Source organism: Halichoerus grypus, chromosome 11 (assembly GCF_964656455.1).
Source record: "Halichoerus grypus chromosome 11, mHalGry1.hap1.1, whole genome shotgun sequence".
NCBI classification, from domain to species: Eukaryota; Metazoa; Chordata; class Mammalia; order Carnivora; family Phocidae; genus Halichoerus; species Halichoerus grypus.
In genome coordinates this window covers 48,411,402-48,434,653 of record NC_135722.1, presented here as the reverse complement: position 1 = coordinate 48,434,653, position 23,252 = coordinate 48,411,402, and the positions used below count along the sequence as shown (strand labels likewise).

At 40.2% G+C, this 23,252-nt stretch overlaps 2 protein-coding genes across 2 annotated transcripts in view; one reads left to right on the top strand and one right to left on the bottom strand.

Annotated features, from left to right (window-relative positions):
- Positions 1-22,394, top strand: part of NLRP14 (NLR family pyrin domain containing 14) — a gene marked incomplete at its 5' end in the record, with an annotated part of 30,568 nt that extends 8,174 nt beyond the window's left edge. Inside the window, 9 exon segments of the mRNA XM_036089278.2 lie at positions 1,653-1,817; positions 4,227-4,394; positions 8,618-8,817; positions 9,183-9,348; positions 11,553-11,570; positions 11,572-11,718; positions 14,203-14,367; positions 20,934-21,104; positions 22,262-22,394. Of these exon segments, the coding sequence (XP_035945171.1) occupies positions 1,653-1,817; positions 4,227-4,394; positions 8,618-8,817; positions 9,183-9,348; positions 11,553-11,570; positions 11,572-11,718; positions 14,203-14,367; positions 20,934-21,104; positions 22,262-22,394 (1,333 nt within the window).
- On the bottom strand, positions 9,934-10,106 carry LOC118533828 (large ribosomal subunit protein eL39-like). The gene has a single exon (XM_078059170.1). The coding sequence runs from the start codon at positions 10,087-10,089 to the stop codon at positions 9,934-9,936; it is 156 nt and encodes a 51-aa protein (XP_077915296.1). The 5' UTR covers positions 10,090-10,106.
- Positions 22,395-23,252: the final 858 nt, after the last annotated feature.

Here is a 23,252-nt window from a genome sequence, read left to right as displayed (position 1 = left end):
TGGAGACAGAAGTCTGGTGAGGAGAGCAATCACCTGGTAATTCTCTCAACAGCTAGAAATAATCTTTAGTCCTCAGGGAGGGATGTGACCTAGCACAAAGTTGGATCCACTATGGTACGTATATTTAACTTTTAAAAAGAATGCACTCTGGAAGGACTAGGGACCAGGAAATTCTTGCTAAAGCAAGGTATGGCCCCATACCCAGGCAGACACTGTCACAAACTATCATGTCTCATCTGTTCTCTTTAGGGTCGATTTATCTTTCCAACAGGTCATTGGTTTTTCCACAAGTGCCTTTTATCCCCCTGCCTTTTTCCTGCTGAATTAGTTATATAAACCCCAAATTCTATCTACCCCTTTAAATTACTCCTCACTAATTTCACCCATGCGTATCCGCAGTGCACATGCTAATACAACTTGTATGCTTTTCTCTTGTTAATCTGTCTCTTGTCAGTCTAATTTACAGGGCCCCAGCTAGAAGCTAGGAGGGCACAAGGAAAAAGATACTTTTTCCCTCTCCTACAGCAGCTGTTTGTATAAGGCAACATGCTAGACTTTTATATATTTTAATATGAATGAGGGCAGCTACCAATTGTAAGCACTTACAGGGGAAAACATTTGCCAACCATTTTCTGCAGATTGTCCTAATCTTCACAGTAATCCTAAGAAAGAGATACTATTCTCTTCGTTGTTTCAGAAGCAGTGCATAAGTTAGTAGCACTGCCGGAATCACCCATGTTAGTGAGTGGCAGAGTTGGGACTCAAGACTCTCTTATAGAGCTTATGCTTGTAATCATAAGGCTATCCTCTGTTTCGTTCCTTATTAACCTGTGTTTATAATGAGCTTATTGAAAATATGCCTAATAGTTAAATTATACAACATTTACAGATTTACAGAGTGCTTTTGCGTATGCACTAAACTTGACTGTTAGATCCTCACAATCCTGTGAAGGGAGATGGAATTCGCATTTCATAGATGAAGAAAGCTCAGAGTTCATAGAACTGATGTGACTTACCTAAAGTCAGGTAGCTAGTAAACTGGAGAACTGCAGCTCGTAACCCATGGTTCTTAATCTCCACCCCCGTGCCTGGATCTCTACCCACTACACCTATGCTTACTCTTTGTGGTCTTAGATTATTTTTCTTCTTGATACTTGCTCTTTGGCTATTGGAAGACCTCTGTCATCCTTCCTAAGTCTCGTCCTCCAAAACGAAGTCTCTAGGCTAACTTTGTGTGTTGTGTTGAAGGGGTGAGGGAGTTATTGGGCGAACAAAGCCTCCCGGAGTGCCAAGAGGAAGACTGTTGGGTGGACTGCACCCACGCAAGACCTGCACTGATGCACTCGCCATTTCTAGAATAACTTACTTCCACCCAGGGGCTCCTGGGTGGCTCAGTCAGTTAAGCGGCTGCCTTCGGCTCAGGTCATGATCCCAGGGTCCTGGGATCGAGTCCCGCGTTGGGTTCCTTGCTCAGCGGGGAGCCTGCTTCTCCCTCTGCCTGCCGCTTCCCCTGCTTGTGCTCTCTCTGTCAAATAAATAAAATCTTAAAAACAAAAAAACAAAACAACTTCCACCCAATACCATCTTCTGAGACTTGCCTGGGCTGAAATAGATACATCGATCTTGTGTTTTTCTTGATTATTTAGGCGAAGGGATGGTGGTCACTTTACTCATTACTGGCAAGATCTCTGTTCTGTGCTTCATACAAATGAGCACTTGAGAGAACTGGACCTGTGTCATAGCAACCTCGATGAATTAGTCACGAAGACTTTTTATCAAGAACTGAGGCACCCAAACTGTAAACTACAAAAACTCTTTTAAGTTTGGCATGAGAAAATTTCGTGGAGTTATTTCAACTTCTTTCTTTGTCCCACCTCCCGCTACTACTTATTAGGGAGATCCAAGGATAAACAAACACTTAAAATCCACTGTGTAAAATATTCTAAGAACACCCACAGTAGAAACCTCAGGGGATGTGGGAGCATAACTAGCTTGTTCTGGGAAAGATTGCTTGGAGCGTAGAAGCTATTGACATGTGGTTTTTGAGGCTTGATAGGAATTTTCTAGATGAACAACACAGAGCTAAGGCATTCTAGGCAACTCAACAGAGCACTTTCAAAGCTAAGTTCTAGAGCATACTATTTCATTTTTCTATTGAGTAATTTACATTTAATAAAATGCACAGTTATGTCTAGTTAAGTTTTGATGATTACATATACCTATGTAAACAATACTCAAGATAGAAAACAGATCACCTCTGGAAGTTTCCTTCTACCCTCTTCTATTCAGTTTTCTTACCCCATGCAGTCTCAGCAGCAACCACTTTCTAACCTTTTATCACTATAGGTTAGCTTGTGCTGTTCCTGTAAATAATTGAGATTGTTTCATACAGTCAGTATGTACTTGCTGTGTCAGTATTCTTTTGCTCAACAAAATATTTTTAAAAATTTACCCATGTAGGTAGTTGCATGTTTCAATAGTATATTGCTAATGAGCATGCCATTGTATGATAGATTGCAACTCCTTCATTCTCTTTTGAATAGACCACCAGGCTGTTTCCAGTTTTGGCCATTATGAATAAGGCTGCTAGGACTATTCTTGGACACATTTTTTGTGTGTGATACAGGTTTTCATCTCTTGGGCTAATATTTCAGAATGGAATCGCTAGTTCACAGATGGGTGTTAACTTGTTATAGGAAATTGCCGACTAGCTCTCTAGAGTGTTTGTACCATTTTTCAGGCTTACCAGCAATATATGAAAGTCCCCGCTGCTCCTCGTCCTTGCCAACATTTGGTATTTCGGTCTTTATTGTATCTTAATTTGATTCTACAGGCCCTATCACTTATTTACATTAGCTGGTTTACACATCTTTCTCCTTGTCTACTGGCTGTACTAGGAGCTGGAACTGATCCTATTTAGTCCTATATTCAGTCCCCATCAATGTGCTCAAGGCCTAATCGGTGCTCAGTAATATGTACTGAATGCTAAACAAATGATTAGCACTGGAGATTGATGTTCTTTTTTTGGGGGGGCAGGCTTCCCCCTAAGTATTTCCGTTGGAATCTCCATGTTTTTAGTGAGATTGATCTTATGTTCCGAGTAACCAGATTTGGCCTGGTTTTGCACATCGATGTGAAAGGCGACTGCACAGAAGTCTTGATTAAGGGGGATTCCTGGAAATCCTCTTCCTTAACCCCCAGACATCTCCCCTACATTTCCCTTTCACTGCATGTCACCAGTCTAAAGCCCTAACAAGAGCTACTGCCTTCTTTTGGGCTAAATGGCTTCCTCTTCTAGAATGCGAGGGCTCCTCGAGGGAGGACACCATGAAGGCGGCACTTAGTCTTTCCCACCATAGAGTGGCCTTCCTTTCTCAAGTCCCTTTTCCTTAACACATGAAATTGTACTTTCAATTTATATTTAGTGAGTGCTTCAGGCACTTTTACCAGATGATGATGGCTAGTGATGTAACAGGTAAAAGCTTTGTTTTCTTGTGCCTGGCCAGAAGGAGGGTGAGGGTAAAGGGTAGGTGGTGGGCAAAAGGGAGAAGAGGTGATATTACAAAGGGATGTTTTGAACAGTTAGCACTGTGAACATGCTGGGCATTGGGGGCTAGCAGAGGCACTTAGGGAAGAATCAGATATAGCTAACAGTGCCTGAGTAGCAGGTAACAACTAGGAAGAAAGATGGGCGTATTTAATTTCCTCCCATATTTAGCTGTGGGCTATCTTTGTACATCTAACAAAGTCCATGAGATGACAGTGTATTTTGCAGTAATATGTTTTGCTAATGATGCATCTCAAACAGTTGATAGTAACTATGAACTCACCTTGGGTTATTTTAAGGATTAAATATTGTGAATTAATGCTGTAATTGAAATATTTGGAATATCCCCCATTATTTGAGGTAGTTCTTACGGATTTGAGTTCAAAAACTCCCCTTCTGCTTTTCCTGATGTTATTACCTTCTTTTCCCTCAAGATCAAAAGAAGTTGAGAGTATCAGTTGTCAGGATGTAATGGACATCTAAGTTGTAATCCAACTGTTTTACTAAGCAACGTCCTGAAACTGATTTATAGCCACCCGTGAAATAGGAGAAACTCAAAGTAAGATAAGAAATGACAGGAATATTTAGATATCAAAGAGTTGGATTTGAAAAGCAAGGGAATGCTGTAACCAGGACAGAGATAATTTTGTAATTCCTCCTGCATATTTTTCCTCTGAAGGATGAGATTTCTTTCTTTCCCTGGTGGTTGTCAGGATATTGCTAGTTCTTTGACTCACAACCAGAATCTGATGCATCTTGATCTGAAAGGGAGTGATATAGGGGACGATGGAGTAAAGTCATTATGTGAAGCCTTGAAACACCCAGACTGTAAACTACAGAATCTGAGGTAAGTCATGAGTTATTTTTGTTATAATTGAGACTTTTGTCTGTCCAAATAGAATCTTACAGCCTTGATTTGCTGTTCATTGGGCCAGCTTCAATCTATTTTCACGATATGGAATAGCAGGAATCAGTAGATTCAGCGTGATTTCCTCCTGATAGGACTTTTAACTGCTCCCATCCCTTCACTGAGGACACCTCATTGTACAGTTCCATCTCTCCATTTCCTAAATTTAACAAAAAGACCCAGAATTTATAAAGATTTAAAATTTTTCATATTTCAGTGCAGCCATATGTTTATTCATTGTATCTTTGAATGCTTACAGGAAAGAATGCACTAGTGGTAACTAGGGGCAATGCTAAGCAGGCTCAGTTTTACCTTTTTTTTTTAAGATTTTTTTTCTTTTAATTTTATTCATGAGAGACAGACAGAGAGGGAGGCAGAGGGAGAAGCAGGCTCCCCATGGAGCAGGGAGCCCCATGAGGGACTCGATCCCAGGGACCCTGGAATCACGACCCGAGCCAAAGGCAGACATTAATCAACTGAGCCATCCAGGCGCCAGCCCCGCCTTTTTTTTTTTTTTTTTTTAATGAAGATGAGCTTTCCTTGTTTTGATAGTGAATCACCGTCACCTTATAATTGCAACTCGGTGACCCATACAGAAGGCCGAGGAGGAAGAGCACGGCACCTGGCAGCCGGCACAGTACTCCTGTGCCCTCACACACTGCGGAGCCTAGTGGTGGGTCTGCTTTTTTTCTGCAAGTGAGAGGGCTGGCAATCCTACTTGGTCCCCACACTGTGTGACCGAATTCAAGGGAGATCTTATTTTCCAATGAAAGGTTTTTAATTCAGTTTCTTACAAAACAAAACCAAAAGCAAAACAAAACAAAAATCCTTGCAGTAAATTTTACCTTAGAAGTTTTTATAATCCCTGGATTCACTTGGGGGTGGGGGAGGGTGGAGGGTGGAGGGTGGGGCAAGACAGAACCTCGATGTATGAAAGGCCAAGATAGGTCTGTATTTGTCAGAAGCAAATTATAAACCATACAAAGCACAAGGAACAAGACCTCCTTTTTGACAATAGGCAGGTGAACTATATTACCACTGGAGATTCTTTAAGTCTCACCAGGTTTTGTAGGATGAAATTCACTTTAGGGCATGTCTGGAAAGTTGCTGGATGCTTCTTGAACATGGGTTGAGTTCAGTTGTCAGCAGACCAGGTTGGTACTGGTTTTACTGTCTGTGAAGTAGTTTTAAGACATTGTGAAGAATTTTCAGTAACCTGCCACCTCTAGTCTGGAACCCAGGTGAGAAGTAGGTCATTGGTTCTTGCTACTAACATGTTAGTGGCAAAAAGCTGTTAAATGGAGGGGAAGATGTTTTCTCACGGCGGGAGCTGTGGGTCCAAGACAAAATGCCTTGGTACTTGACAGAGCAGCAGGACTTGGTAAGATCTTTTTCATCAGTTGACATTTGAATGTTTTCCACTGATGAGCCTTGATGAGACCCAGTTAGTAGGCTTTCAAATAGGAAGCCATCCATCTGGGTCAATTAGTTAGGGCTCCTTGTACCAGTAAACAATGTTTTGGCAGCAGAAGTCATCAGAGCTTTGTAATTCTTGAACATGGCATTATGTAGGATTGGACGTTCTCCCATTGTGGCTGACCCCTGGAAGTAATCGATAGTCTTATAGACCTCCTATTAACACTATGGGAAAAGTTTCAGTTTTATGCTTGCTTTAGACCCCATAACAGCTATGGACAGTCGACTGGCCACAGTAGTCTGGTTTGTGCATAGATCATGCTGAGCTCAACATTGCAGAATTGCATTTTGATATTTTAGTTTCCCACTGATTCTAGATGATGTGAGCAGTGAGAGTATTGACAAATTAGTAGGTCTTTGCCAGGCTGCCTCACAAAAATATCCCCAATTACCATAGGGACTTTGCAAATTTTAAAGTATTTAAGAAAACTTTAAATTGCTGAGAGACTCCTATTATCCCTTGTACATGAGCATACTGGAAAGGTACATATAATCACGAATTTTCATGTGACTATTTCACTGTAATATTTACTAAATGTTCCCCTCTGGTAGGGGAGAAAGATCTATTCTCCTTGTCCTGATAACTTTTCCACATGTGGGCCTGATAATAGGGTAGCTTTTAAAATATGTTGAGCAAATAAGGGAAAAAACAAAAATCTTGGGCATACTAGTAACACCTCGTTGTGCCCAGAAGAACTTCTTTTTTTTAAGATTTTTTATTTATTCATTAGAGAGCACAGAAGAGGGCAGGGTCAGGATAGGGAGAAGCAGGCTCCCCACTGAGCAGGGACTCTGGGCTCAGTCCCAGGACCCCAGGATCATGATCTGAGCCGAAGGCAGATGCTTAACCAACTGAGCCACCCAGGCACCCTACTTTGTCATTTTAATCTTTTTTTCCCCTTCCTTTTTGGGGTGTTTCTCAAATTGTCATTGATTTTTGTTCTTTATTGCTTGAAATACAGATTTCAGTTTTCTCTTTTTTTAAATCTGTTGCACTGTTTTTATCTTAAACCTGCTCCCTTTCTCGGTTGGATCTCCACTTAGGATGTGCTCTTCTTTCAGAGAATTTGCATCTTTTTATGTACGTTTAAAATGTAAAGCAAGCCGTTCTAAACATTTTCCTCTGTTTCCCCATTTTCTCTTTTTCATAAATGTACTTATTTTCTGTCCCTTAGTTAAGCTTTAATATTTTATCCACGGGCCCCATAATATTGGAATCTTTTTCCTTCTAGAGGAGCTCTGTCCAAATCCAATGTTTCCCTTGTTTCTCTAACTGCCTTCTTGGCTGCTGATATAATATCCCTTTGTATCACTCTATTCGGGCTGCTATAACCAAATACCACCGACTGGGTGGCTTAAACAAATCTATTTCTCACAGTTCTGGAGCCTGGAAGTTCAAGATCAGGGTGCCGGTGGGGTGCATTTCTGGTGAGGCTTCTCTCTTAAGCTTGTAGGTAGCCCCTTCTCACGGTGTCTTCACGTGCCTTTTTTGTGTGTGCACATTCCTGGTGCCTCTCTCCTTATATGGACACCGGTCCTGTTGGATCAGGAGTCCCCTCTTATGACCTCATTTAACCTTAATTATCTCCTTAAAGGCCTTGTCTCCAAATACAGTCACATAGGGAGTTCAGGCTTCAACATATGAATTTTGGGGAACACAGTTCAGTCTGTAACACCTTTTCAGGGCAAGTTGAGGTTTTCAGCCTTAGGCTGTGTCCTAAGTCATCCATTGAGGTCTAATTCTGGACTGAGGAGGGAGCTTCTCTTTCCTACCTATATACACCCTTATTTTGATGAAGAGAACCAATTCCTGAGAGACTGAGTTGATAAGTGCTTGATTCAAAGAAGTAACTAGAGCAATTCCAAGTTCCTGGAACTCCTCTTATTAGGAGCTGGTATCAAGCCCAGCCTTCTCCCAGCCCAAGCTATCTCTAAATAGGAGTCTCTAAGAGTATAGGCCCTACATGCACTTCTTCCTTCTTCTGCTTCCCTTCTTTATTTTTAGAAAGTATATTATTTCTGATCCTCTTCTTGTTTCTACTCTTAAGGACTGGGTTCCTCAGAAAACATGAATTGACTCCTGACTCCCATGAATAGGTGAGCTCTTACTGTGGGAATCACAGCTTTTGCTCCTGACTTCCTGCCCATTTGTTTCAGAAGTCAGAGTGTAAGGACACAGCATCCTTCAGTGCACCTTCCATGTTGTAGTTGGAGGAAAGTCCTCCTAGCTTAAAATAAGAGTATCATTTAAAAATATTTTTTAAGGGGGCCCCTGGGTGGCTCCATCAGTTAAGCGTCTGACTCTTGATTTCAGCTTAGGTCATGATCTCAGGGTCATGGGATCAAGCCCCTCAGTGGGAAGTCTGCTTAAGGATTTTCTCTCTCCCCCTGTCCCATGTGCACACTCTTGCTCTCTCTCAAATAATAAATCTTTAAAAAATACTTTTGGTGTGTTCATATGTATTTTCATAGGGAATTGGGGAGGTGGGGATGGAAGAGACAGGCCTCCTACCCCTCCCTTCCTGATGCTCTATCAGAGCCTTGTGCTAATTAAAGAACTCACTCCAAGTACGGAAGCTGGTCTTCAGAATGGGTCACAATGCCTGGGAGACACCACCATTTGGCTGGGTGAATGGTGCTCATAGCTCTTCTCTGAGGAGGGTCATCTCTTCTGTGCTGTTTTCCAGCTTGGAATCCTGCGACCTAACTACAGTTTGCTGTCTAAATATCTCTACGGCTCTCGTCAGAAGCCAGAGCCTGAGATTTCTGAATTTGTCGACCAATCACGTATTGGATTATGGGATCAAGCTGTTGTGTGAGGCCTTAGGACATCCCAAGTGTCACCTAGAGAGACTATCATTAGTCTTGCTGATTTGTTTTCCCTGGGGTCCTTCTGTGCAGTCTTGTGTGGCTTAGTGAAGAGCTGAAAGGGCAAAACTGCTTGGGCCTTGACACCACTTGGCTCATTTGTGAAGCCTGGATGAACTCTACATGAAGGCCACCTTTGCTTCCTCTTTTATTTGACTTTTAAATGCTGCTTTTCTTCATGACTGCTTATTTTTACTATTTTCCTCCTTCTCCCCTCCCCTGTACATAGTTTCAGTGGCATTTGTAATTTCAGTAGGTTTGAAAAGGTTGATTCTATGGTAGAGGTGTAGGGGCTGTAAGTACCAGCTAGTGTCCCTGCAAAGGAGAAGAGAAACAGGAACTTTGGGATTTGATCCCTTTACATCTGTTTCTCCTTCAGCCTAGAAAGCTGTGGCCTCACAGTGGCTGGTTGTGAGGCTCTTTCTTTGGCTCTCATCAGCAACAAAAGGTTGACACATTTGTGCTTGGCAGACAACATCCTGGGAGATGATGGAGTAAAGCTTGTGAGTGATGCTTTGAAAAATCCACAGTGCAATCTCCAGAGCCTCATGTAAGAGTCTACTAGTTTTCATCCTTCTGATGTATATTACATTTTTAAATATATCTTATTTTTTTTTAAGATTTTATTTGAGAGACAGCGAGCACGAGCAGGGGGAGGGGCAGAAGGAGAGGGACAAGTAGACTCTCCACTGATCCGGGGAGCCTGATTCAGGGCTCCATCCCAGGACCGGGAGATCATGACCTGAGTGAAAGGCAGGCACTTAACTCACTGAGCCACCCAGGCACCCCCTAGCCACACTTTAAATACTTGGTTGTGGAAGGACATTTCTATCACTGCAGAAAGTCCTATGGGACAGTGCTATGTGAGATCTGACAGGAGGGGGATTTCAGTACTTTACAAATCAGAACACAACAGCAGTTCAACTGAAAGGTCTCACATTTATTACTGAACCAACTTACTGGGGTAGAGGCATAGTAACAGAGAAAAATCATTTCCCTGATAAAACATGTGTATTGGCCAGGTAGGAGGGATGTTTATAGAGTTACAGAATAGGAACACGTGGGAAAAAAAAGATAGGAACATGTGATCTTCATGAAGCTTAAACATGTGTGCCATCTCATGAAGTGCGATGCCTTATAGACCCAGCTTGGTTCTTCTCCAGTGACGCCTCTTGGAGTTGTACCTAATTTTATTACCGGTTTTCATCTGAATCCACTGGGGAATGGGACGATTCTGCTTTTGTTTCTTGGCCAGGAATCTCTTGATTCTGAAAGTCTTGTGAGAAGACATGGCGAGGAACGGTCAACCACACACCAGGATGACAGCAAAAAGGAGAAAAAAGCTGAAATATATTTTAAAAGGGAGAATGTTACAAACATATTCTGTCCCTTGCTTTTTCCCTTCTGTTATCCATGATGATAATGAAAATGACAAGGATGATGGTATTAATAACTGCCATTTATTCTGTCCTTACTCTGTGCTGGGCCCTATGCTAAATTGGTTTAATCTGTACAAAAGTACCTGTTGGTGTCAAATTGGCCACCTGAGTTCTAAGTGCCTCATTGGACAAGTAGGAAATGTGAGGCTTAGAAAGATTATGTTGCTTGCCTAATGCTCATAAGAAGATAATGGATTCAGGACTAAAGTCTGCCTGTCCAGCTCCATATTCTGGGCTTAGAACAGGTAAATACATATGAACACCATTAAACAGAACTGTAGCATCCCATGGTATGGCTGGATCAGTGTGATTATTTTCTTCATTGCTCTTAGATAATTTTAGACATGGAATTGATACCAACATTTTTATCTTATCAGATGTGGTTAAATTTTCTCCAGATTGTTCATATTTCCTCGGCAGTCTAGTGGCCTGTATTTTAACATCTTCACTGGGTATCTACTATTTTTTTTCATCAGTATTATTTAGATAATTGAAAATAACTACAAGTAATTTGATTTTGAGCATCTTTTCAAATGTTTTTGGCTTTTAGTATTCTAGGAATTGCCTCTTCATAGGCTCAATTTTCCTCTGGATGTTTTCTGTTATGTATGTTATATACTATGGTTATTAATAGTAAATATACATTATAACCATTATTTTTTATATATTGCAAATAATTTACCTAGCATGTTGCTGTATTCCTTTCTTATGATCATTTTTAGAGTACAGGAGTTTAAAATTTTTGTGAAGTCAAATTATCTTCCTCCTCATAACTTCTCAAAGTTTTGTCATAATTGAAAATATCTTCCTTTAAAAAAAAAAACTGTCATACACTTTATGGTTTAATTTTTGAAATGTTAAATTATTCCTAATTTGTTATAAGGCTTAAACTTCCCCCATATGTCAGGTCTGCCTTCCCAAATTATTTATGGTATAATAGATCTTTTCCCTACTGATTGTATGTACAAAAAGTACTTTATTGTGATTACTCTCATTCTGTTCCATATGCCTGCTCTTCTGGTCTATGTAGCTACTTCTGCAATAGGGCACTGTATTTATGCACAGTGTAAAGAGGTTAACATTTCATTTATAGTAAGAAACATTCTGAAGAACATGGATCCAGTATGTGCAATTTGGTGCAAACCTAAGTATCCCAAGTGAGACCGGCAAAGAGGTAATAAGGGAAGAGGGTATTTGATGAGATGAGTGTTGGCAAACAGATGTAAGGGACCAGAGCATGAAATCTTCTCAAAGATAAAAACCTCTGGGCAGTAAAGCAGTGATTCCATCTTTGCTCACACTGTCCTTCCTATAGGCTGAGGCGTTGCCACTTCGCTTAGCGGTGAACATCTCTCATCTGCTCTCCTGCGCAACAAGAGCCTGACACATCTGGATCTGGGGTCAAACTGGCTGCAAGATGATGGAGTAAAGCTTCTGTGTGATGCCTTTCCGCATCCAAGCTGTCACCTTCAGGACCTGGAGTAGGTTTTCTGTGACTTTCCTTTGGGTGCTTTCACTACTGTGAGGGCAGGGGAGATGAGCAAAGAAGGGATGAGCTGAGTGTCAGAAAAAAGAATAAACAGCTGATTCCCTCTCTCTCCCCTTGCCTGAGACAAGCTGGGGAAGTACGTTCATCAGATTTTTCTTAAACAGTTACTACAGTAATTCAACCTCCCTCAGGGAAGGAGAACCAGAGACAACAGACTGAACAGCAGCCATTTTATGTATTTTTTTGGTTGTACCCCCAATGAGTCTACTGTGTGTCCTCTGCTGCCTTACATCCATGAGGCAGAAATTGTGCTCTATTAGTTGTTCTTTCTTCAGTTCAGGTTTATAACTAGGTCAGCTTCTAAAGAAACTAGGAAGGGACTTTTTTTTTCTTCTGGAGAGAGTATGCATGCACGAGTGGGGTGGTCGGGGCAGAGGCTGAGAATCTCAAGCAGACTCCATGCCCTGCAAGAAGCCATACGTGGGGCTCTATCTCATGACCCTGAGATTGTGACCTGAGCAGAAATCAAGAGTTGAATGTTTAATGGACTAAGCCACCCAGGCACCCACTAGGAAGAGAATTTTTTAAAAATACCAACAAGTCAGTCATCATTAAACAACTGCTTTTATTCTTATTATGTTCTCTCTGATTCTGTGGGTGGGTATACACACATGTATGTGTATATGTAATTGTGATTACTGTATAGATAGGACTTTGGGGTTCCTTTACATAGGATAGTATTTTAGAATCATTTAAATACTTACATACAGTTCTCTTATTGGATATCGAATATATTCAGTATATATTCAATATCTTATTGAATATATATTCAATATCCTATTGAAAAATGGATGCACTAAATTTAGTATTTAATATTTCATTATGTAAATACTGTGGCTAGAGTGAAGCAACATAGAGGTGTCACTTAGTGATCTCAGCTCACTTTCCCACCAGGGCCTCCCATGGGACTAGTCACCTGAGTCACTAAGGGTCTAACCTCCAGCACTGTTTTTTTTTTTTTTTTTTTTTTTAGAACTATAAACTCTAGATGGTTAGTATATCCAGAGGTGTTTGCCTTGACTGGACTGACTCAGGATAACCAAATTTCCACAAGAGTTTAATAGTTTTTTTTTTTTTTTTCAAGTTTTTTTATTTGACAGAGAAAGACACAGTGAGAGGGGGAACACAAGCAGGGGTGAGGGAGAAGCAGGCCTCCCGCTGAGCAGGGAGCCCGATGCGGGGCTCAATCCCAGGACCCCGGGATCATGACTGAGCCACCCAGGTGCCCCTAATAGTTGATTGTTACATTGGTAAACACCAAGGTGATTGAACCCTTGGGTCCAATAAGTACCTGTACTTTCTTTAGGAAAACATATACAATGTGATTCTCTGAAGTTTCCTTGATTATTATTCAACTGGAAGACAAAATTTTACTTCATGGAAATTATCGTTAAATCCAATACCTTTATTTTAACCACAGTTTCTAAGTGACCTATACACACAAGATGTTCGCTTAGTTCACTCTCTCTCCTTACCATTGCTGTAAACACATAGACAAATCTGTGCTCTTAGCTACTTTCACAGCCTGTATGCAGGCCATGCCAATTCTCTCAACTAAAATTTACAACAAATACAAGCTACATTCTGAGGGCATTAAAGATTATTACTAAGGTGATGCACTTGCCCTTCAGTAACTCATCAAATGCTGATGGCAGGGAAATAAATGCAAAGCCAATTAAAACATAGTCCATGTATTATTATAAGATAAAAGTCCCAAGGAGCAAGGAGTGGGACAGAGGGGACTGAGTCACCTTAGCCTTGAAAGATGAAGAGGATTTTGTTGGGTGCAGAGATCATTGGCAGAAGGTAGGAAGAGAGAAGGGACATGAAGATAGATGTGGTAGATTTGGAAAAAAAAAAATAGATGGGTATGCTTGATGAATAGGATGGGGATGAAATATGGAAAGTGAACACTTGAGGGCAGATTGTGAATGCTCTTGAATGCCCTACAGAGGATTGAAGGAAATATCTTCATATATGTAGTCTGCTGCTTCTTGGAAAACAGCACTTTAGGATAGATTCCTGGAAAGTTTTTTTTATTTCAAAAATATATTAGAAACGGAAAGCACAGAGATCTGTGGGTTCCTTGGGTAAACTTGTATCCTTTTTTTTTTTTTTTTTTAGTTTTGACAGAAAAAAGTGTTTATACCCTTGATTTGGGAAGCTTGGTGGACAATAACCTATTTGTGGGAGAAAGCAGCTTTACCCACTGTTGTTGTTTTTTGTTTTGTTTTTTTTTCTGCTCATTAAGAAATCCCATTTGTTTCTGCTGGTAATATTAGACATTCCTCTGTGCATCCTGGACTGTGGAGAGAAAAGGGTCAGGAAAAAGGCTCAGATACCTCAGCTTCTCTCCTAGGAATAAATTAATGAAGCTTCACAACTGAAGGTCTCACCTCTTTTGTATTTCTTGCAGACTGATGGGCTGTGTTCTTACTAGTACGTGTTGTCTGGATCTGGCTTCTGCTATTCTGAACAACTCACACCTGCAGAGCCTGGACCTTGGATACCTGCAGGATCATGGAGTAAAAATTCTGTATGAGGCTTTGAGACATCCAAACTGCAATATTCAGAGGCTTGGGTGAGTTCAGTTTTCCATCAGGAAAATGATACCTATTTGGTGGCTAGTGTGGCTAGAAGAAATTTAGTACATGAGAGAGGATGATAAATGGGATAGAAAGTAAGTTAGTCTCAGAAATCAGAATCTGAATTTCAAATATATGGATCAATGTGTATTATGTGATGTTAGTATTGAAGCCATATTTCACATTTCTTTGTGTCCTCCTTAGTGCCTTGGACAGAATAGGTATTAAGTAAATGGTACTTGCTTTAAGGTCTTCCATGTTCTATCATTCTTCAGATATTCTATCTGTCTTTGAATTTTTCTAATTAAAGTGAAGATCTTGGGGCACCTAGGTGGCTCAGTTGGTTAAGTGCCAGACTCTTGATTTCAGCTCAGGTCATGATCTCAGGGTCATGAGACTGAGCTCCAAGTAAGGCTCCGCACTGGGTGTGGAGCCTGCTTAAGATTCTCTCTCTCACTCTCTCCCTCTGCCCCTCCTCCCCCACCCCAGCTTGTGCTAGATCTCTCGCACATGTGCTCTTTCGCAAAAACAAAACAAAACGACTGGCAAAATCTTATCTGGAAAAATGCTATCTATCCTTTTTTTATTTTTTAAGATTTTATTTATCTTAGAGGGAGAGAATGAGCAGGGGGTGGGGAAGAGGCAGAGCGAGAGAGAGAGAGCGTGAGCGAGAGAGAGAAGAGGGAGAGAATCCCAAGCCGACTCCATGCGTTGAGCCTGATGCAGGGCTTGAGCTCATGACCCTGAGATCATGACCTGAGCTGAAACCAAGAGTTGGATACTTAACCCACTGAGTCATATAGGCGCCCTGCTATTTATGCTCTTAAGGAGCCTGTGGTCTAATAAAACCTTATCCTATGTTTTGAGTACTTTTTATGTTCAATCATATATTGTTTAGGTTTTTTTTTTTTTTAAATCTTGAACGGATATTGGCTAGTACATTTTTACTTCTATACCATGAATTACTGACTTCTGGGTCAAGAATTTTGCTCCATATGTGGGAAACCCAAACATTAGATGTCTCCCTGACTCTTACAAGAAAGTGCTGCTTTACCTATGTATCCATTGACTGTTTATATATTTTTATCACAATGATGATACTGTAACTATTGGGTCTGGAATTTAATTTTATCCTGCATTATAACCTAGTAAGTTAGCCTATCAGTATTTCCTGGATACTGGCAGGAAACAGAGAATCCCATCAGAGACCGAGGACTTGATTACTCCTAGCATTGCAGCATAAGCACTACTGTTTCTGTGTCCATTTCCTTCGTCCCCCAAGTCCCACAGGGTGGATGTGGACAGCTCGGATGGACACCTGCACATGGTAGTGGGTTACATCCTAGGAGAGAAACATGGAGCTTGAGAGACCCACCATTTTATAGCAGGCACTAAGCAAGCCTGCTCTTTGTCCTGGAGGGAGACATTACCTCATCCCTCGAGGCTGCTTACTGCACACACACCCTAGGAAATGGCCCAAGTGAAGAGTTGTCAGGGTCTTGCATTTTTGTCAATGAAATATGTAGGAGAGCAAAATACTCCTCGTAATATTCATCCCTTTTCTCTGCACAGTACAGTCTTGGTTAATTTTCACATGGATATGCCATTCCACTGGCCACTCTCATTAATCTGACCAACAGAAGCCGGGGCCAAATCTGTTCAATTTGTCTCCTACACAGTTTAATTAGGGCCACCATCATTAGGACTCCAAGCGCAGGATGAGGTCAAATTGCAGTGTTGATTTCAGCTGTGCCCTCAGCATCCTGGATTCAGCCAACTGAATGAGACCCAGAGAGGACGAACAGGTTTTGTTATTGATTACAGCTCATGAAAGGGGGTTTGGGTTGACCTGCTGATCTTGGTATCATTGGTAATAAAGGGAGCAAAAGGGGCGCCTGGGTGGCTCAGTTGTTAAGCATCTGCCTTCGGCTCAGGTCATGATCCCAGGGTCCTGGGATCAAGCCCCACTTCGGGCTCCCTGCTCCGCGGGAAGCCGGCTTCTCCCTCTCCCACTCCCCCTGCTTGTGTTCCTGCTCTCACTGTGTCTCTCTCTGTCAAATAAATAAATAAAATCTTTAGAAAGAAAAAAAAGGGGGAGCAAAAAATTGGGCCAAACCAGTCCCATCCCCAATAAAGAGAATTCAGGGGTCCATACCTCCACATATAACAAACAGCTCACTCCAATGTGGGATGTGTTGTTCTACTGACTTGGGTCACCATTACAGTGGTTTGGTCATGTCAGGTGGGTAGGCAGTGTCACTAAATAGTTACAGCTGCCTTGTTAGCCATACGTGACATAACTCGGAGCTGGACTGGCGTCAGGAGAAGCTTATGAGTTTGTATCAGTCAGACTGAAACAAGGTTGTACCGGCTGTGTTTGTACACATGTGACAGGGGTCCAGGTTTGGGGGCTGCCACTGATGACATCAGGCACAGAATAGTTAGGACCTGCCATGCCCACTTGAGATTTTGCATTTTCACGGCATGTGGACAAACTCGGCAGCGGGTCAGGTTGCCAGCTGCAGCTGTACTGAAGCAGACCACCTGATTTTGCCAGGCAGCAGTGTTGCGTCTAGGGAAGGAAGAGAAGTCATTAATTGTCCTTCCTACTCCCTGCACCTTCCAGGTTCTGAGATGTTCCTTCCCCAGGTGTTGGTGTCACTGCTCTTCCCCACAGTCGTGAAATGAGTGTGTCCCATCCCATTGCCTTTAACTTGGCTTTTTCTCCAATCACCCCTAAAGATCTGCCTATGTTCATCTGTTTTGTTTCTGAAATTCCACATGAGTGAAATCCTACAGTATTCATCTGTCTTTGATTTATTTCCCTTAGCATAATACTCTCTAGCTCCATTCATTGTTGCAAATGGCAAGACTTCATTTTGATGGCTAAACAATATTCTGGTGTGTGTGTGTGACACACACATATACACACCACATCTTCATTATCCATTCATCAGTTGATGGACACTTGGGCTCTTTCCATAATTTCACTATTGTTGATAATGCTGCCATAAACCCCGGGGTGCATGTATCCCTTTGAATCAGTGTTTTGCTGTCCTTTGAGTAAATACCTAGTAGTGCAATTGCTGGATTGTGAGATTAAAAAAGAGAGAGAGGGGCAAACGTAAAACAACTCTTAATGATAGAGAACAAACCGAGGGTTGATGGAGGGAAGTGGGTGGGGGATGGGCTAGATGGGTGATGGATATTAGGAGGGCACTTGTTGTGATGAGCACTAGGTGTTGTATGTAGGTGATGAATCACTAAATTCTACACCTGAAACAAATATTATGCTGTGTGTTAACTGAAATTTAAATAAAAACTTAAAGAAAAAAGAATGTTTATATACAGAAAAAAAATAAAGATTTGCCAAGTTCATATTTTAAACAATTTCACTATGAAATATAAAATACATACAAACAAGCAAATAAAACTGTTTTAAAAAAATGTGCATAACCTCATCCAGGTCAGTAAATTGAATTTGCCCAGGAAACTAAATTCCCTTACTCCTCCCTTATAAATTGCTTCTTCCCTCCTCCCTAAGAAGTAACCATTATCCTGATTTTTGTGGCCATTATTTATCTATACAGTGACTGAGTATATATAGTCCTAAGCAGTATATTGTTGAATTTTGCCAGGTTTTGCATTTTATATACAGGGAATCCTACTCTATATTCTTTTGTGTTATGATTTTTTTTTGCTCATTGTTATGAGTTTGTCATCCAGTTGTTTCATGTAGTTGTAGTTAGTTAATTTTTATCGCAGTTAAGTATTCCAGTGAATGACCATACCACAAACTATGTAACCATTCTATTATAGGTGGACTTTAGTGTTGTTTTCATTTATTTTATGACCAGTGCTGCTGATGAATATTTCAGTAATGAATTCTGAGGCACATACGTATATATTTATCTAGGGTAAATAGGGGTGGATTTGTTACATCATGGGGAAAAGGTCTTTAAATTGATCAGATATTGTCAAAAAGATGGTACTAATTTATTCTGCCCCTGGTAATGTATTATAGTTCCTGTTCTCTATTCTTGCCATTCTGTCTGACTTTATTTTTAAAGTTTTAGTGAATCAGGTGTGTTTTGGCATCTCATTGTGGTTTTAATTTATATGTGTCTGGTTAAAGAGGTTCAACACCTTTTCAGATGCTTAATAGCCATTTGGATTTCCTCTTTTGTCAAGTTCCTTTTTTACTTATTCATTTTTCCATTCAGTGAGCCATTTTTGCCCTTACTGATTTGTAGGGTTTTTTTTTTTCCTCCAATATATTCTGGTTATAAACCCTTGTCACTTATATATGTGACAATAACTTGGGCTTTTCTTTCCACTCTTTATGGTGCCTTTTATGGAACTGAAGAACTTAATTGTAACATCAGATTATTCTTTTATTGTTAGTGCTTTTTGTAATTGTTCAGGACATTTTTCCTGACACTGGGATTACAAAGACATTCTACTATTTTCTAAATGTAAAAGGCAACTTATGAAGCATTTGAGACTTTAAAATATGGTTGGAGGTCAGTCCAATTTAATATTTTTCCTATGTGGATACTCATCTTTTCTGGCAAAATTTTACTGACTCTTTTTCTTTCCTCACTGTTTGGCAGGGCCACCTTTGTTATAAATCAAGTCTTCATTGGTGCATGGGTCTGTTGCTGGGTTCTCCCTTTGCATTTCCAAACAAAATTTTAAATATCGGCTTACTAAGTGTACCCGTACCTACCCATATGCTGGCACTTTGATTGGAATTGCATTGAATCTATCAATTATGATAGATCCTTGTTTACTTAGCTCTATCAATAAAGCTTAGTAATTTTTCCTGTAGTGGCCCTCTATTTTGCTGTTTAACTTTATTTCTAAGTACTTGCTATATTGCAATACTATTTGGAAATGGGTATTTTTTTTTTAAAGATTTAATTTATTTGACAGAAAGAGAGCACAAGCGGGGAGTGGCAGGCAGAGGGAGAAGCAGACTCCCCACTGAGCGAGGAGCCTGATGCAGGACTTGATCCCAGGACCCTGGGGTCATGACCCGAGCCAAAGGCAGAGGATTAACTGACCGAGCCACCCAGGCGTCCTTATTTTACTGTTCTTAAATTCTTGAGCTGGATGCTTAGCTCATAAATATTTCCTCCTTTTCCAACACTTAAGGGTGTGCTTTTCCTTCAAATTATTGCATTAACTCCATGCTATCATTGATACTATATGTAGCATTTATTTTTGAGGCTAAAATATTTAACTCCCCTTATGATTTTTTTTCTCCAATCCATTGGTTATTTTAAAGTGTATTCCTTAATTTGCAGACATAAGAGGGGTTTCTTGTCATCTTTTTATATTTAATCTCTAGCACTGTGGTCTGAGAACATACTGTACATGGTTACAGTTCTTTGAAATTTGTTATTTGCTTCATGACCCAGTATGTAGTCCGTTTTTATACATGTACCATAAATGCACTTAAAATGAAGAGTTGTTGGTTGCCATATTGTATATGAGTTAATTAAGATTGTTAATTCTGTTATTCAAATCATCTATATTTTTAGTGATTTTTTTCCCAGATAATTCAATCAATTGCTGTGAAAAGTATGTTAAAATCTCCATTATAATTGTAGAGTTGTGTCTTTCACTTTGTAGTTCTGTTAGTTTTAGTTTTCTTATTTTGAGACCATTTTTAGTGACTGCAAACTTAGAATGATTGTTTCCTGATGAATCCTTGAAACCTTTTATGTCTCATAGTGCTTTTTACCCTATGGTTTATTTTGTGTGATATTTATCTTGTGTCATAAATAGTGGGAGTTGCTCTACCACATTAATGCCAGTTCCACGTAGGTAGTAACTTAATTTTTTTTTTATACTCAGCACCTATATAGGCACTCAATTGTTGAATGGCTTGGTAAACATAAGGTGCAAATTAAATTAAAATTAGTTGGTTGGGGACATCATCAGGCGTAGAAGGTTGAGTTTAACATAATTCCTCAGTTCATGGTATTATTATATTATTGGTTTATGCAAGGGTCCTCTAATGATTATTGGTTGGTTAGTTGGTTAATTTATCTCCTTTTAACTGTTCTCCTTCCCTTGTATAGGCATCTGGCCTAGTGTGTTTGAAATACTGTTTCCTTGTAAAAGATATAATGTTTTTTGGCATATGCATTTTTATTTGCATAAATGGCGTCATGCTAAGAGACCTCACTATATACCTTGCTTTTGAAATACTCAATATCATATTTCAAAAGTCTACTTATGTACTATATTTTTAATGATGATCAAAGATTCAACTGCTTCAGCTTTTCTTAGTGTGCTTTCCTATTTATTCCTTGGACTATAATTATGAACTTGCAATTCATGATTTAGGAAGGAATATATTCAGTCTATAAATATCTAGTAATAATGAATATTATAAGTACTTACATTCTTTGAATTTACCCTAATTGTGCTCCCCCCATTTTTTTTTTTTTTTAAGCTTCTGGACTCATCCTACACTCCCAGCTCACAGATCTCTTACATGCTTGCTCTCTGGGGTAAAATTAATTTTATCTTTAGTCTCTCTTCCCTTCAGGTTGGAATACTGTGGTTTGACCTCCCTGTGTTGTCAGGATCTCTCCTCTACTCTTAGAAACAACCAAAACCTGATAAAAATAAACCTGAGACAGAATACTTTAGGGAATGAAAGAATGATGAAGTTATGTGAAGTCCTGAGGTCTCCTGAATGTAAACTGAAAGTTCTAGGGTAAGTCTTCATTGGCTTCTCAGGGCGAAAGTTTCTTCTAACAAGGGATTTGGGAAGCCACTTGTTTACTGCAGGCCTAAGGATCAACCTGATTGTGGATCCCTGCATGTTTTTGAGGCCCTTATTTGTTTTTCTCCCATAGGACACTGAATTTTGAGAGACCTACTGTAGCAAAGTGGTAACAGCTGAGAACCCTAAAGCCAGACTACCTGAGTTTGAAATCTAGCTGGAACTTACTAGATATTTGAACTTACACTAGTCTCCAATCTCTGTGTTTTGGTTTCCTTATCTATAAATGGGTGAAATGATAATATCTACAGTGGTTTATTGTGAGAATTGATCAGCTGAGTCAGTAAGGCAGTACAGGTGTCCTCCTACTATCTGAAGGTAGAGTGTTCCTATGAAACCTTTCGTAAGCCAAAATGGTGTAAATCAGAGAAGCAATTACCATTAATTTAAATGGAAAATTTTTTGAGCATTCCTGGACCCAAAAAATAACCTCTTTTAGGCTTTTCTGATACCTTAGGACCTTTGCACAAAATAAATTGATAGCACAGATAGCCACAGACAGTTCAAAGCTGTGGCGGCCTGGTGCTGAGGTGCACTGTAGGTCCTGGGGAAGGAACTTGGGCCGCTCTTGCTGCTTGGGTTCCTGCTGCCTCTGTAACGGCTTGCTGCAACCCAAATGCCAAATGCTATTTTTGCTTTTTACCTGTGTATGTGTTAAAACGCAAAAATCTTTGGACTTGCTTCAGTTATCAAAAACAGGTGCTAATGTAGTTCTCTCATAAAGGTGAAGTGGTGTAGCCACGACCTTTGGAAAAGCAGAGGTATGGTACCTGTATTTAGAACCGTGCATATAACACCTAACTGTTAGTGTTAACTGCTGTCATCATGAGTAGTACTATTTTGCTTGAGTAGAAAAAGGCTCTTGGAGGATCCTCTTAAATTTTAATCTATTTCTATTTCTACTCTATAGTCCATTTTCCTTCCCCTGCTGCGTTCCCTCAGTGTATCCCTCACACTTTCCTTGCCCCATTTCCCGTGTTCATTTGTCTCTACTTCAACAGTCTTTCTCTGAGAAACAAATTCTTCAGAGAAATTACAGGACTGTGGGAAAGCTGAGTACAAGAAGAGGTGTTCCCTTGTTTTCTCAGGGTGTGCAAAGAGGCGTTTGATGAGGAAGTCCAGAAGCTGCTGGAAGCTGTACGAGTTAGCAATCCACACTTTATCATTAAGCATGATTATAATCACAAAGATGAAGATGGTTCCTGGTGGCGGTGTCCCTGATTTGAAGAACCTGGTGTTCTTTTAAAAAGTGAAATAAAGGCCTCAGAGTGACAAGGCTTGTGGGTCTTAGCTTTAGAAGCTTTGTGCCCAGACAGTGTTTGATGTCTGTTAGATGTAGGGGAGTCACTTCTCTGTAAAATGTCTGTTCTACTTCACATGGTGGTTGAGAGACTAAAATAAAATGAAAAACATAAAGCTCTGTGAAAGGTATAACATGTGTTTAACTGGATGCAGAGCTTAAGAATTCAGATTTGAGAAGCCTGGAAATGAGACTGGAGGACCAGGCCAGGGCAGATTATGTTAGAGCATCTGGTTTCCTTTCTCTCCCTTGCACGGATGGCTGACTTCACAGCCTCACCAGCTCCAGCATGTTTGACTGAATACTTCTGTTTGTGTTCCTGGGACCACTGGGTCTAAATCACTTGGGTGTTTCTTAGAATGCAGATTCTTGAGCCCCATATCAGACTTACTGAATCAGAATATCTGGATGAAGGTCCTAGGAACTGGTATTTTAAATTATTTCCCAGGCAACTTTTAGATATGTTACTATTTGAGAATTGCTGGTCTCAATTGAAATGGGAGTCCACTTCCTCAGTGAACATCTTCTGTAGCATGTTGTGAAAATATAAGTAGATATAGGATTATTGGGATTAGAGCTAAAGACATGTTCCTCCATTTGACAGAAAGCTGACACAGTAACATTTTCTGTGAAAGACTATTAAATCATTTCAGAGCATCATTGAGGAAGGTAACTTTACCATTTTCTTTTATAAGGCTATAAAACTTTGATAGTAGAACCTCAAAAAGATAGCACTATAAGGAAATTCAGTCAGGTGTTATTTATGAATATATATATGC

Excerpts from the sequence above, each read along its gene's own strand:
- LOC118533828 (XM_078059170.1), bottom strand. The coding sequence starts at position 10,089 with ATGTCTTCTCACAAGACTTTCAGAATCAAGAGATTCCTGGCCAAGAAA.